Source organism: Diadema antillarum, unplaced genomic scaffold (assembly GCF_040938485.1).
Source record: "Diadema antillarum isolate AM-2024a unplaced genomic scaffold, OU_Dant_1.0 scf00000029, whole genome shotgun sequence".
Lineage (NCBI taxonomy): Eukaryota > Metazoa > Echinodermata > Echinoidea > Diadematoida > Diadematidae > Diadema > Diadema antillarum.
The window spans coordinates 7,477,127-7,492,126 of record NW_027270918.1 but is presented as its reverse complement, the minus strand read 5'-3'; the positions used below and the strand labels follow the sequence as shown (position 1 = coordinate 7,492,126).

Here is a 15,000-nt window from a genome sequence, read left to right as displayed (position 1 = left end):
GCTAAGCATGAATGGGGTATGAATGTGGAGATTGAAAGTGGAGACTCATGAGAGGTGGAGATAAAATAGATCATCTCAGAGGACAGCATATAATGCAGAGACTCCAACTCTCCCGTTTTCGACGGGAGATCTCCCGCCGAAAACCCATTTTTGCAAAATCTCCCGTTCTCCCGCTGGAGATTTGATTTCTCCCGTCCTGGCTCTGTGTCTCCCGGTGGAAAGGATTTCTCACTTATTGCTATCGTATGTTGAAAAAATAAGCCTTAGGTAGCACCCGAGAACATCTAGAACCCTAGGAACTTCGCGCTTCGCACACATCAACTTGGAGTCTCCCGATTGCTAGGGGTTTCGGGCGGGAGAATCTCCAGATCAGAAGGTGCTTGGGGTTGGAGTCTCTGTATAATGTACCTTGAGGTCGTCGAGGTCCTGCCAAATGGTGCCCTCTATCCTCTGGAGCTTGGACCAGTTAAACGACTTGAGAGGATTTGATGGCTTGGGCAGGTCCTTCTTCTTAGCAGGCATCATGCCGCCCATTGGAGGGGGACCTGGCACACCTGTGGGAGGGGTGAGAGGAGTGACAGACACAAATGAATTCACAATTGGGATATTAAGCATCAAAACCCTTGTATACATAAAGAAAAGCATGGTGATGCCATGATGTTTCTCCAGCGAAATTTTGAGACCACCATGATTCCTCCAAGTTCATCCTACGGTGTCAAATTGACACCTATGAACTGACATGGCAGTAAGGGACTGAAACAGAATATTTAATATCATCGATTTTACAACATCATATTAAACTATGTTAAACGATATTCATCTCATCTTTGGCATGGGTTGAAATAAATAGTTCATTGTTACTAATTCAATATGTTGCTTATATTACACTGAATGATGTCCATCTATCCTTTCTTATATTTGAACATGAATACTGGAACCTAATTGTCAAATTTTGGTCTGAAAACAAACAAACAAACAAACAAAAAACACTTATATGAAGGCTAATCTTAAAGGGGGAGGAGACTGAGTTTCAAGAGACTGCATAAAAGTATGTTTGGACTATACAAAGTGGGAAATAAAGCTCACTTTTTAAAAATTTGAGTCAGAGGATGACATACCTGGTGGGGGTGGGGGACCACCAGGGAAACCAGGTGGAGGTGGAGGGGGAGGTCCTCCCCCTGGGAATGGAGGTGGTGGTGGTGGAGGTGCCCCGCCCATCATTGGTGGTGGCGGCGGAGGGGGTCCTCCTACCGGTGACTTGCTGTCTGAGCCCTTCTGAAGTTTGTCGTCGTCTGAGAGACTGGGACCATTGTGCTTTCCAGATGCCATCTGGGAGAAATGGGGAAGAGGAAAGTGATTAAATCCGCTTTAACTTGTGGTGGTTACTTGCTAGAGTTAGTTGCCATATGTAACCCGCTACAACAAAAGGATCCGAAAGTCGAGGGAGAACAATTTTCTGAAAATGACAAATCCTTATTCCCTTACTCTTCAACTTTAATTTCATATATGGCACAACTCATAAAAGTACTCGGTTGCGGAGATATCGACAATTTCATTAGCGCATGTCAAGTGGTTGAGGAAATCAGAGTTTCGAGAAAAATGCCTTCAAAGTTTTCCTTCCGACGCTATCATGATGAAGGGGAAGCGAGACAGTTTTCACTGCTTAACAATAGAAGGCATACTCCTAGCGACCTCCGTGATGGTCATTAAAGCTTAGCACCAGCGGTCTACGCACGACCAATCAGTGAATAGGATGCCACGCACTGACCAATAAGATCACTCCCTTGTTGCTAGGGGCGGGGTCTAGCTGCGGCACTAAATCCAAATCTTCGGATACGTTTCTGTCATGTTGAAAGTCGGAAAATCATGGCCCAGAAAAATGCTGATTTCTTGCCTTTCCTTTGATCATTTATCTTCAAAAATTTCGGGAGATGATAGACAAACCATTAGACTACAAAATTATGCCAAAAACAGAAATCCAATGGTTTTGACCAATTTTGATGACATGACTTCAAACTCGATTTTCTTGGCTCAGCCGTCAGCGACTTTAGGATCCTTTTGTTGTAGTGGGTCACATATATTTGTTGCTGCTACCAATTGGCTTGACCTGGAATCAAGTTTCACACCCCATCTAACATACTGAAACATGAAACTGGGACTTTAACATCACATTCCTTTCGTGCAAATGTTGGGCATTTTCAAAATATCTTTTTGACAATTTCTGCAGCCCCTTTCGCATACATGCCTTTCCATGCAACCTCTAAGCTGCATTATTATGGCAGTGGATTCAAATAATTCATATGTTATTCCAACAGTGACACAGAAATGGTAATGACTTCTTTGCACAAAAGGAGATGATGAAGACCCTATTTCATATGGTTATGATATGTGCTAGATTTGACATAATAGTAGAGTGAAAATGGGGATTACAGCTGTTCACCAATTCTAATTTGTGTCTCACTAATGATCGTTCTAGTAGAATTTTCATCCTGCTCTTTACACAAGGTGAAAACATTGAACCTCATGTTCTGTCAAATCAATGGGACGGAACGAGCATGACAATACAATGGATACAAATGTAGTTTACCAACTCGCCTCAATAGAGTGGACATTTGGGGGCAAAGGCCCCATCACTTTGAACAGCAAAAGTGCCACATTCATATTACTTGCCCAACAGTGAGCTTCAGTTGCCCTGGGCTGATGAGCTAGTAGGTTTGTGGGACCCTGGTCGGGGGTAATACACATGGTACGATGCCACTATTGCCATGTGTCTGATTGGTGTGTGTGTGTGGGGGGGGGGGGGGATTGTGAGAAAGGGGGAAGTCCATCGGTCCCTTACCATCTGTTGTAGCTGGGCTAGTTGCTGCTGTAATGACTCGCACTGTTTCCTGGACTCGCTCAAGTCGTAGCTCTGCTTCTCCGATCTCTCCTGCATTGCTGTCAGGGCCCCCATCGCCTCCTCCTATCAATCAGAAAGTAACCAGTCGGAGGACAAAACTTTCATCAGTGATGCAGCCATGATGGGAACGTATGCATATGACACACACATGTGACAACCTTTGTGAGCAGTTTTATGGATAAAGCGTCCACACTGTGTGCAACACATCAAATACTGCAACAAGGTGCTGACATATCTGGCAGAATATACTAGACTCAAAGAACCTATAAAATTAACACGTAACCATAAAAATTGTTATCTCTGCAAACAAATTACAATTAATGAGGAGGTATCTTAAAATGTTAGAGATAAACTTCCAATGAGCAATTTTCTTCCATTTGCAAATACAGAAAGATCTCAGTAATTCCAGATTTTTCTCAGTGTTGCTTCCATGACATATCACATCAAAAAATTTACAATAATACTACCATCTTGCACTGCAAACTTTTCTTAAAATATAAGTTAGAATAATAAGATAAAAACTGGCATATTGCATACGTTGATTATCATCGAGCAATACTTTTGCTCTTTAATACTACAGATATTGCAAATTGCCCAACAACCAGTGATTTCATGTGTAGGTGAATATCCACACACCAACAAAAAAGGAAACAAATTCATTGCACAACGAACACTGTGCCACTTTAAGAAAAAAATAAAGTTGGATATTTGAATGGTTGCATAGTAAGAGATATGGAGTAGAAAGTAATGTAACGCTGTATGTACTGAATCCTGAAGTCTGAAAATAAACTCCAAATGTCTGAATTTCATGGAAATTCACAGCCAGTGAATCAATTCAAATGTATGTTTTGCTGTCTTTTCTGTAGCACACTTGAAAACTTTGCACCAGGGCTTACATGCACTCCATGAATGTAGCCTCCAAACAATACCAAACAATGACACATGGCATAACTAAAAATTGATTGAATATCATGCCTTCATAATCATATTGGTGTGATAACAAGATGAACAATTTCAGTCATAGAGCCTTGCTTGAGAATAGATTGGGTACATGAAGAAATCGAAATAAGCAGTGAAGAAAAAAAATCAGCAGTCAGACGAGAGAAAAATATGATCGCAAATTGATGGAATCATCAAAACATGGTGAAATCCTGTAGAATGGATTAACTCAAAATTAGAAATCACCTCAGTAAGATGGTGATAAATCAACAGCAAGGTGAATACACAAGGCGCACAAATGTGTGGATAGCACTGCTGCATACGCACCACATCACAAGCAAAAGAGTATCAATTTACCAATTTCTTCAGGGTTGGTGGACAAGCATAAATTGGAAGAGACAAATTCTGTTACAGAGTGCTTGGGGAACATTGTGTTTCTGAAAGTACATAATCTCTAACCCTTTTTCCAGGTTGAGGATACTACATTTATCATAACAATGACCCATCAGAACCTAAAATTGGACTACTGAACATGAAAACACTGATATCCCATCAACATGGCTATCAAAAGCTTTTAATTTTCCCTCACAACACCATATTTCATGCAGATAACTCAAACCAAGTGGCATTTCTTTAGCGTAGACAGCAAATCAAATTTATCAAATTTGCACAATATAAAAAATACATTCATACCAAAGTTGCCACTTTGAGATAAAAACAAACATGAACTTTATTCATCTAATGTAAGTTGCCAAATTTAACATCAGCTTTATATCTAGTGATTAAGAGGATTTTGAGAGTGCTGCAACTATTAAGTAAAACAACTGAATGTAAAGAACAATGCGTGAAAAAAGATAATTATATACTTATTCAATTATTGGGTTATTCATTTTTAATTGATTAAAATGTATTTATTCATCTCATTAAATCATAAGATATGGCACCAAATCACAGAAATAGGTTTTCTGGGACTTGATGGTTTAAAGTGTCTTTGCATATGCTTGCCTCTTGCCAAGCAAAGCTGACTGGCTAGAAGCAACAAACAAGGGCTATCGCTGTTTTGAGCGAGAAAATAATGTCATGTAAGAAATGTTTCTCAATACCACAAAAAACCCTTTTGTTATCATTTTTTAGCTCTGAAAATTTGAAAGAAAGGGAGGTTTGAGGCTGCATGAAACTAAAATTCAAATACAATTTAAACTCTGAATTTCCCCATTCAATCTTGATTTCATAATTATACCTGTCTACTATCTTCCCGTGGGTCTGTAGCAAGACATCACATACACCATTCGACCAAAAAGGTTTCTCAAGAAATGCTACTTCCAAAAGAATGACTGACTATATACATGTAGCGAACGTTTCTACAATGTATTAGGCAGGACATCTTTGAGGTTGTGAGAGATGACAAACTTTAAATCTTTACAGCCAGAATATTTATAGATTTAACAGATAGCGGGTTGTAACACTTCAAATCCTGACAGAGTGAACAAGATTTACTACCAGATAACAAATATAAAACAGCAAACAAATTCACACAAATACCCAGCTCACAGAGTTAAATCGCTGAGGTTGTATGCCGAACTACGCATTTGCTAGTACTATATAAAGCTGTTCTGCGGGTGGCTTTCTACATATTATGCAATAAAAGCCAGGAGCACCATCAAAGTGGCTTCCATATGTACTGTATGTCATGCACCCCTGAATCTGACCAATGTACCCTCTTACCTAGCTACCATTAACACCGCCATTTCTTCTTCAACATGGATTTGGCAGAAAAATGTGAGAGATGCCCAGTAGCATAGCAACCCAAATCTTCGAACTACTGAGAAGGAAAGATGGGTTCTCCCCTAACTCTCCCCATAATCATGCAATTTTCTGCCTGGGCCCCTGAGACATAAAGGGGAAGATGACTGCAACCTAGGCATGCGATCTGTTATTGCATTAAACAACCCGCAAACACCCTCGCGGAAACACTAGCTATGGATTAAAGACCACTGGGGGTCCTCTACCAACAATCTCATTTCTCTGATAACAAGATTTAGATGGCCACATGAGCTAACCTCCCTGAAATGAAACATGATATATATATTAACAATACTTGCTGATGTACTGGTAAACTTTAATGTCCCTAGGTAAACTCTCTTACCTAGACCACTTCAAATCTTTGCGATAACTCTCTTCTAAAATGCATACTATCAAACAATTTGTTACTTCAACTCTTTCAATTCAAAATACAGCAAACAGTGCAGCATTACATTTGTATGTAATGAAACAAAGAAAACTGTCAAATTGTCAAAACACAAGGAAAAAACAAGTCAACAACCCAAAACTGCTTAGCTGACTGGGGAAATATTGTTAGGATGTAAATATTTTTTGAGCATGTTATGAATTCTCTCAAACCTGTCAATATAAAATGTTACAAAAATAAAACTCCGAAGAAGAATTAAACAAAGAAATTTACACTCTGCTTCTTAGCCATATTTTGCTGCAAGCAGTAGTAAAAATCAAGACTCCAAAGCATAAGATTTCAGAGGATATCATATTCATAAATATGAGTTTAAAAAAAGATTCAATAATGCTGATCACAAGATAATGTTAACAGCAACAAAGCCTACAGAAGGCATATCTTTAAAGAAAAATAAAATTAATGCGCTCAAAAGCAGTATGAATACTGGCTTGTAGTAGAACTAGTGCCAGTAAAACGGTATACACTTGCAGAAAAGCTTTGGTAGTTATGCCTTTTTTCCTCTAAAGATGCTCATCAAAGCCTATGTATGGTATCACTCTATTAGTCTGAGTATTTAAAGGATACTCCACTCGCAGTTCACATTAACTTTTACAAACAGAGTGAAGTCAAACAAATAGATACAACAGTCAAAGTTTGACAGAATTGGACAAAAAAAGGGGGAAGTTGCAAAACTTGAGGATAAGAATATTTTTGTAAAATAGTACTGATACATTAGTCTCAATCACATATGAAAATTGACATGGCAATGTTGTAATTGCTTAACAACTTTCTTTAACTGGTTTTTATGCAGAAATAATATGACACCATGCTTTTTGTCCAAACTGGAACTCAGCAACTATATCCCCCTCTCCTCTGCAAAAGCCATCATCATTAAATCATGCAATGGATATGATTTCCTTTAAAATACCAATTTTACAGATATTTTATCTGTAGTGTTCTAGTTTGATTTCACTCTACTTACAAAAATCAACTCGAAATGAAGTGGAATTTCAAGTGAAAGCAGCAATGCACAGTGCTATGGTATGCATCAGATGACCACTGTAAGAAAATTTTTTTCAAAGCTGAAAAAAGCCATCTACCTGTAATGAGCAGGATTTCATCAATATATGAAAGTTCAATGAATATTTTTGTTTTACAAAAGCTATCACTACATCAGAGCTGGCAAGCAACTAAGAAATAGCAATAACTGATGAAAAATTGTCAAGAGAGAAGAAAAGGATAGAGGTAGACATATTTACTAGAGGAGGGGTTGGTAATTTTCTCTGTGGACTATGCAGAGCCTGTAATTAATATTTATATAAAAAAGGATCAAGCACAGAAAATTTGCATGAGTGGGCCTGAAAGTCACACAGGTGCAGGTAATGTATGTGTGAAAAGCTATGAGCAATTGGTTCACAATAACACCCTTGAACATCACAATGAGGTGTGATCTTTGAAACACTGTTTGACAGAAACCCTGATTTGGTGAGAACAGCAGTTTCCATTTCCATTTTTGCTTTTGAAATATCATGCCACTGACAAATACAATTTTGTTGCAAAATTGTTTCTTCCCCGACAGTGATAAACAATGTCACATACTACAATCCAAATGTGCAACATGACTTGATCGCCAATTTCCAACGTCACAAACGACAAGACATCACAATGATCTAAGATTCCAAATGAGTGACCTTAATTTCTGATTATTGCCTGCTCATATTACAAGTGAGCTCACCTGTGTTCTTGGCTATGCAATCGATGACTTTAGTCTTACACTTGCGGCAAAATATTTCTGACTGAACAAAATGTATTCAATTAACACTCTTTAACAATTAGATTTGATTTGACATTATATGAATCTCTTCATTTGTGGATGTTTCCATGTACACTATGATTTGATTTTATCTGATTAGAAATTGCAAAATATTAATTCTTGGCTAACGCATGATTGCAGAAAAGTTTGCAAAGGGGGACTGAAAGAACACGGCAACAGAAAATTCAAAGAGGAAATAGAGAACAAGCTAAACAGGTGATCATCGACATTAGTAAGAATCGAACAAGAGCCACACCAGCATTTACACAGTCAGATTAAAACCAATTCCAAAATGGGGGAAATGGTGACGCATGCCGAGGAAAAAAGGTGAGAATGTAAGGTGTTGTACCCACCAATGACATTGACTGAAAATCCACATTCTACAAAATAAAAATGTAGATAGATGATGGAGTGGACAAGCAAAAGACAGAACACTGGGGTTAAAACGAGAGAGAGAGAGAGAGATACAATACGTACAAGAGCAAAAACTCACGATGACGTCGAGTCTAGCAACATGATATTCTGATAGCAGGGGACTAACCCTATCCTTTGATTTGGTCTTTTTTTTGCACCAGATTCACATTATTTATTTATATTGAGTTCAGACAAGAATTTTCTCTCAAAAAGAGAAAGTTACTTTGAATGGAGATGTCAAATGAAACAGAAGACCTGCGAAAAACTATGAAAAATCAGACAACTTATGTAAACTCATATCATTCTATTACAAAGTAATTTCTATTCATTTTGGGTGGGAAACATTCAAATAAAACAGAAAATCTATTTTCCTTTGGAATCTGGAAATGAAGTGTCAATTTTATCTAGAATGATTTTCTTATCTTTGTTGATGGAATTGGACATGATTTCTTTGACATAACCTGGAGCTGCATCTGAGAGAAACTGTTTCATTCAAAAATACATCAAGCTTACCATTGGTAGTTTCATTTCATGACCAGAGCATACAGTTTTTATGCAATATTTGTTGATATTTGTCTGATTTGCTCATATTTTCATTGATCTTCCGTTCTGACTTCATCACTTTTAATCAAATTAACTTTCTCAAAGTTTCTAAACATTAACAGATATCACTTAAAGAAGTAACCTTTCAGAAAAAAAAATTATATATATATGCTAAATGTAGCAGAAAATTGCAATTTATCTTTCCATTTAACCACAGTTCCTTTCAAAGCTATATTGTCAGGTCAATAGCTAATATGGAATATTTGATATTAAGAAGATTGATTCTACAGGCTAACACAATGCATCATCGAATGATACAATGAATATACCAAATTTGAAGAATATTTACACAATCATTACATGATTAGGAAGATGAACAGGAATAGCTTGATAGAATCTTTTTTTTTTTCCTTCTGTTGGGGGTAAATTTTGCAGTATTGCAGAAAACATACATTGGATCTTTGCCCAGTTCTCTCGTCTAGAAGTTATTTGTGTTCGTAAGCAATGTGTCAGCTTATTTTGGCTATATGTCTTCACATCACTGTTGAATTGTTTTGGCATAAACAAGGGTACATTGCAAATGCCTTGGAATCACCGAAATCAAAACATAGGATATGGGAAATACTGAGCAAAGATGGCGACGTAGCGGAAAGTTTTGAGTTAATGACACCGGAGTCAAAAGAAACATTTCAAGCGAGACAGTAAGGACTAAAACATGGAGAAGAAACGGACACAATGGACATCGTAATTTGGGTTAGACATGAAAATCGTGTGAGCAATGGTAGGGATGAAACAAAATAGAGAATAAAATCATACATTTGATATTGAGCGGCAAATTAAAAGACATATAGCTGAAAGAGAAGCTACAATTAAACATAAAGTTGGATGAACATATAGGCAAAATCATATTCATAAAGTGAAAGCACACGCAGACTGCCATTAATGTTAACAATCAATTAAGAATATGATCAGATCCCATCAAAGAACTGACATGTACATGTATTTACCAACAGCTGATTTCTAAAATCTTACCAACATATTTACAGCAGATTACATTATACTACATTTTCATTTGTTTTTTGATTAACCTTTTGCACTGCTTTGAAAAAAAATGTTTCTGCATTTTTTACTAGATAGCATGAGTAATCCAAACACCCAAAGGTACTGCAGCTGAGCAAACTTTACAGTAACTTGCAGAAATTGTACTTCAGACACGAAGTCTTAAAAGAGTCATAAAAAGCATTTTACACGTAACATTCTACCCAATGCTTTGTCTAGATGCAAAGCAGCACTACTGTTTTTTTTTCTGAATTACTGTTGTTGTTTTTTTCCTAATGTTTGCATAGCTTTATAATCCTGTATACTATTCCTTGTCTCTGTTTTTACTTTTATTCCACATTTTTTTCTTTCATCTAAAAGAGTTAGCATCCCATGGGTTAAGAGCTTCAGTCAAACATTCTTTCTTTGAAGAAACTTTGGTTCTTCTTCAGGAGCCATTCATCCCAAGCTTGACTGGGGGAAAATGCTTACATTTGCAACAAAGAAACAGCCAAGTCCATAACAAACAGCGAAAAAAATAGCCCCCAGTAAATGACAACTCATTTCCAGGCAGACTCTCTAGCCCACACACTGTTGTCAAATGTTTTCTTGGCTCACCTTCAAACAGAAAGGACACTTCATTACGTCCAACTTCCCTCAAAAATGTCCTCGATACTTTTGGCAACATCAAACCATTCTCTTGCCCAACCTCAGATGCAGCAGGACATTCTCTCTTTCCTTGGCATTTGACAAATTTCCCTCTATTCTAGGCATGGTGTCTCGCTCACACTTCCTGTGACTTTTCCTTAAATGTCTGTTTCTGGTCTATCATCATCCACCCCCCCCCCCCCCCCCCCCCCCCGACAATCATGCACAAACCAAAGTTCAATACAAAACAAAGGCTTTTTTCCTCCAATATATTGCAGGGACTTTATTTTCAGCACTAATGGTTAAAACTGACAACATTCACGAGAGAAATATTATTTTTCTGTTCACATTATATGTTGCGTCTCCTGACTAACACAAATTTCAATCAATATCTACATCCACTGGCACATTTTTACACCATGCATTTTGCAGAAATCATAGCACAGCTCATCAGTACAATATCAAGGACTTATCAGCTGACGAAAGGAATGATTTTCTTACCCTTTGTTTCTCCTTGCCATCTAATTCTCTGTCTTTTCTCTCAAGTTGCTCCTTCAGTTCCACATATTCTATTAAAATGACAAAAAACAAAAACAAAAAAAAAACAAAAGAGGAGATTGTTACAAATACAAAGAATTCATTCATTTAGCCTCATCCAGAAATTATGGTAGAAACTTACCCTCACAGAAAAATTTTAGCCTCAACAAAAAAGCTTTTGTTGTAAACCGATTCACTAACTACATCACTTTTGCCCAATCTTGCATATTATCTTCAACTGCTAGAAAAAAGAATATCCTGGCAATCTGGCAGAGTATGACACTATATCTAAGACATTGCATCATGGAATATCTAAAGGGGAATTCAGGACCAGTTAAAAGCTGGTCTTTTTGAGAGAGAGCAACATTTTGAAAGAAAGAGCAACATTTTGAAAGCACAAAGTAAAAATTGTATCAAATTCAAATGAAAATTATGAAAGGATGTCATGACATTGTAAAGTTTCACTCATTTTCACAAAACAGTTCTTTAACAGTCAATACGAACAAAAGTTTAAACTACTTAGTTTCACTTCTTACCATAGCAATGGATTGTTGAAACAACAATCCCATGAGGGTCATCAGTATATGTAAAAGAGAAGAGGAGGCCAAACACCTGTAGGGTCACTGACCTATTACACATCACCACTTGTCTAGCAATGCCACAGATTGCTTTGTCATTCCCCAGATTAACACTCCCAGGGCCAATAAAAGAAGAATGCAGTGACTATTGTGCATGACAGGTATGCTTTCGGCACTGGTAGAGTTAAGTGGCACGGCTGACAGGTGCATGCTCTTGACATAGTTACAAGAGCCTCTAACCTCAGACCACATCTTTAATTGAAACGGAAAATCTACATGGAGCGGGGGTACCTCTTTCCCTTTCCTCCGCCTCTCGCTGCCTGATGACATCCTGGTTGATGACCTTCTCGATGACGTCCTTGAAGTTGATGTCGAACGGCGAGACATCGGGATCGCCGCCGTCGTCAAACTGTAGTACGATTTGTTGCAGCAAGAGGTCGACTAGAGACCAGTAGTGGATGCTCTTGCCTTGGTCTGAGAGTAAACAAATGTTTAAAAAGAATGGAATATTTCATTGACTCCTCAATTTCTGAAGAAATTTCATCTATATACATCATTTGGCTTCAGTGACATCTTTTTCATCCATATCAGAAAAGCTTGATTTAAAGCTACTCAGAATTTTGTCATCATCCCTGTTGGAGGTATGAAATACACTGTAGGCTATCATCTATCCTCTGAGTCTTCTAAGACTTGGAATGGTGATCTGCACATCAAAGACTGAATGTGTACGTACCATTACGCCATCAAACATAATCTATCGAGTGACATCACATTGCCCAAATACGGCAATGCATATTTCCACATGCTGCTCAAGCAAAGAGAAGCATCACAGTTTGCCATAAAGGGTTGTCAAAAATCAACATCCTCTAAACATTGAAAAATGATTGCTTTATAGAATAGAAGTACTGCTCAAAAAAAAAAGGGGGGGGGGGAGACCAGGAACCATATTACATCAGAATGAATATTTGAGAGATAAGTTCCTGTTATATTTCTCAGTTTGTACAATCAGGGCATGTTCAATATCATCAGTTTCTATGAAATGACAGTAGATCCTGGAAATACAAAGGGAATGGAGAAAGCACCATTATACTAACGTCGGTGTTTTGCGATGACTTACTTGGAAGCAGCAGTAGATGTTGTAAGACCGACATGAGATGGGGGTAGGCTTCTGTGTGACTAATCTTCTTCTTGATGACGTCAAACATGTTGTTGGCATTTCTTGCATCCACGTGGACCTGGCCAGACCAACAAGCAGACAGTTATTACACACTTGTATGTGATGATCTAAATCCTTTGTCTTTACATCTGTATCCAACATTGTAATCTAATCTAGCGAGTAACAATCACACAAATCATGAAAGACTGCAACCTGTGCCTACAGACTATTCAGGCCCTTTCCACATCACTTCCATAGATTTTCTTCTTCTGAAATTACATTCACCTATTCATTCATTCATTCATTCATTCATTCATTCATTCATTCATTCATTCATCCATCCATCCATCCATCCATCCATCCATCCATCCATCCATCCATTCATTCATTCATTCATTCATTCATTCATTCATTCATATATTCAATCATTCATGCTGTAATTTGTTAATGTGAAACTTTTCTCTATTTAAATATCTACTTATGTCCTCTTCTTTTATTAGAGTAATTTATTCCCTTATTTGTTCTTCCTTCATTCCTTCCTTCATGCACTTGTTTATACGTATTCATTCATTTGTTTGTTCATCAACTAATTTCTCTATCAATTCTATTGATATATACTGTACATCCATACATCCATAATTTCATACATGTCTATTTGCTTGTTTTTTAAATAGATGAACCCTACTCACCATATCAAACCTCTTGGCAAGTTCCCTCTCATCCTCATTTCTGACTAACTCAAAGAAATCTAAATGTCTGGGGGGGGGGGGAGAAATAACAACATCCAATTAATATCAAGAGTCTGTAACTGTTAACAAACTGTTGGTAAACTGCAATGTAATTCCTTTCTATCTCACATACATGTATATATGGTGTCACCTGTGTTGGAACATGTTGTGTATGTAGACAATTTGCTAATTACATATGTTCAAAATGAATTCATACAACTTGGAAGAGAAATAAAGTCTGTCCCACAAAGAGGGGTATTCCCCATACGTACATCACAAATCATACAAGAAAGGAATATGTACTGAAATGGTATACAGCTCCTGAGGTAAAAAAAAAAAAATCTGGCATTTGCAATCCAACCTCAACAACAGAACATGATACAGTCACACAACTCATTGATTACAGGATGCCAGCCCCTTTCATTGAGTAAATGATATCGAAGGACGTCCATCAATATATCACACTTGACAACCTGAAACATTATACCTGGTTCAACGTAGATGCCTAAATTTGTGACAAATCAATCCAGTGGCAATACATTTCAGAAGATTCAAGCTAATGTTTGTCTAAACTTGGCAGATTTTTGTTTCCGATTTTGTGCAGAGTTAATGAATGTGACTACTTCAATCTAATCTTTCTCCAGTATAGGAGCAATTTGTAGTTCATATGTAATTGTCTGTTCGGTTGCATAAATCAAAAATAAGCCACTAAATCACTAAATTTGTGACTGATTCATCCATTGGCAACACATATACAAAGATTCAAGTTTCTGTTTCTGTCTCATATTGACAGGTTTAATGAATGGAGCCAGTTTCATCTAATCTTTCTCTGATAGAAAACACGCAGAAAAATTCAAAGTTGTCAATTTAATGAGCGTGAGATCATAACTTCTGCAGCTAAACATAACTCTAGGACTTGATGGGTTAAGGTGAGAGTGGAATTTTTGTCTCACTCTTTCATTTTCCTCCTACTTTCTTTTGAGGGACATTTATGTGAAGTACATTCAAAGTGCGGGTATATACTCACTTCTCCAATGTTGCATTCTCAAGCATTTTTAACTTGTCGATCACCGGCTGAATACCTAGCATCAGGAACTCATATCGTAAGTGGATTCGGAACTCAAGGTTATCCTGAAAAGAAAGCAAAGAAATAAAATTGGCACTTTAGTGACTGGGCTGTGAATCAGTGACAAAGAATTGGTAATTTCATACAAAGTGTCTCTCGGATCACTTTCGCAACCACAAAGATATAACTGACATCACCAAAATATTTCAACCATGAATGTGTCACTCGAAAAAATACAGCACATGGTGTACACTATGCATCAAATTGATATTCTACATAATTGAATATTGCACAGTTATGTGTGCAATGCAGTCTTGAGTCATGCAGTTAATACTGAAGGCTGCAACTATGGCATTATTGGGCATTTCTCAGTGATGGGAGAATGAGTGCAAAATTTCCTAGAGACACCATTAC

The 15,000-nt window shown here is 37.4% G+C and overlaps 1 protein-coding gene across 1 annotated transcript in view; it reads right to left on the bottom strand.

Annotated features, from left to right (window-relative positions):
- LOC139739201 (disheveled-associated activator of morphogenesis 2-like) overlaps positions 1 to 15,000 on the bottom strand; it is a 123,263-nt gene that overhangs the window by 13,153 nt on the left and 95,110 nt on the right. The window contains exons 9-16 of the mRNA XM_071649818.1: positions 14,548 to 14,651; positions 13,482 to 13,548; positions 12,754 to 12,871; positions 11,928 to 12,110; positions 11,023 to 11,090; positions 2,840 to 2,962; positions 1,119 to 1,329; positions 409 to 554 (exon numbers count right to left, since the gene is read on the bottom strand). Of these exons, the coding sequence (XP_071505919.1) occupies positions 409 to 554; positions 1,119 to 1,329; positions 2,840 to 2,962; positions 11,023 to 11,090; positions 11,928 to 12,110; positions 12,754 to 12,871; positions 13,482 to 13,548; positions 14,548 to 14,651 (1,020 nt within the window). The remainder of the gene's footprint in view (positions 1 to 408; positions 555 to 1,118; positions 1,330 to 2,839; positions 2,963 to 11,022; positions 11,091 to 11,927; positions 12,111 to 12,753; positions 12,872 to 13,481; positions 13,549 to 14,547; positions 14,652 to 15,000) is intronic.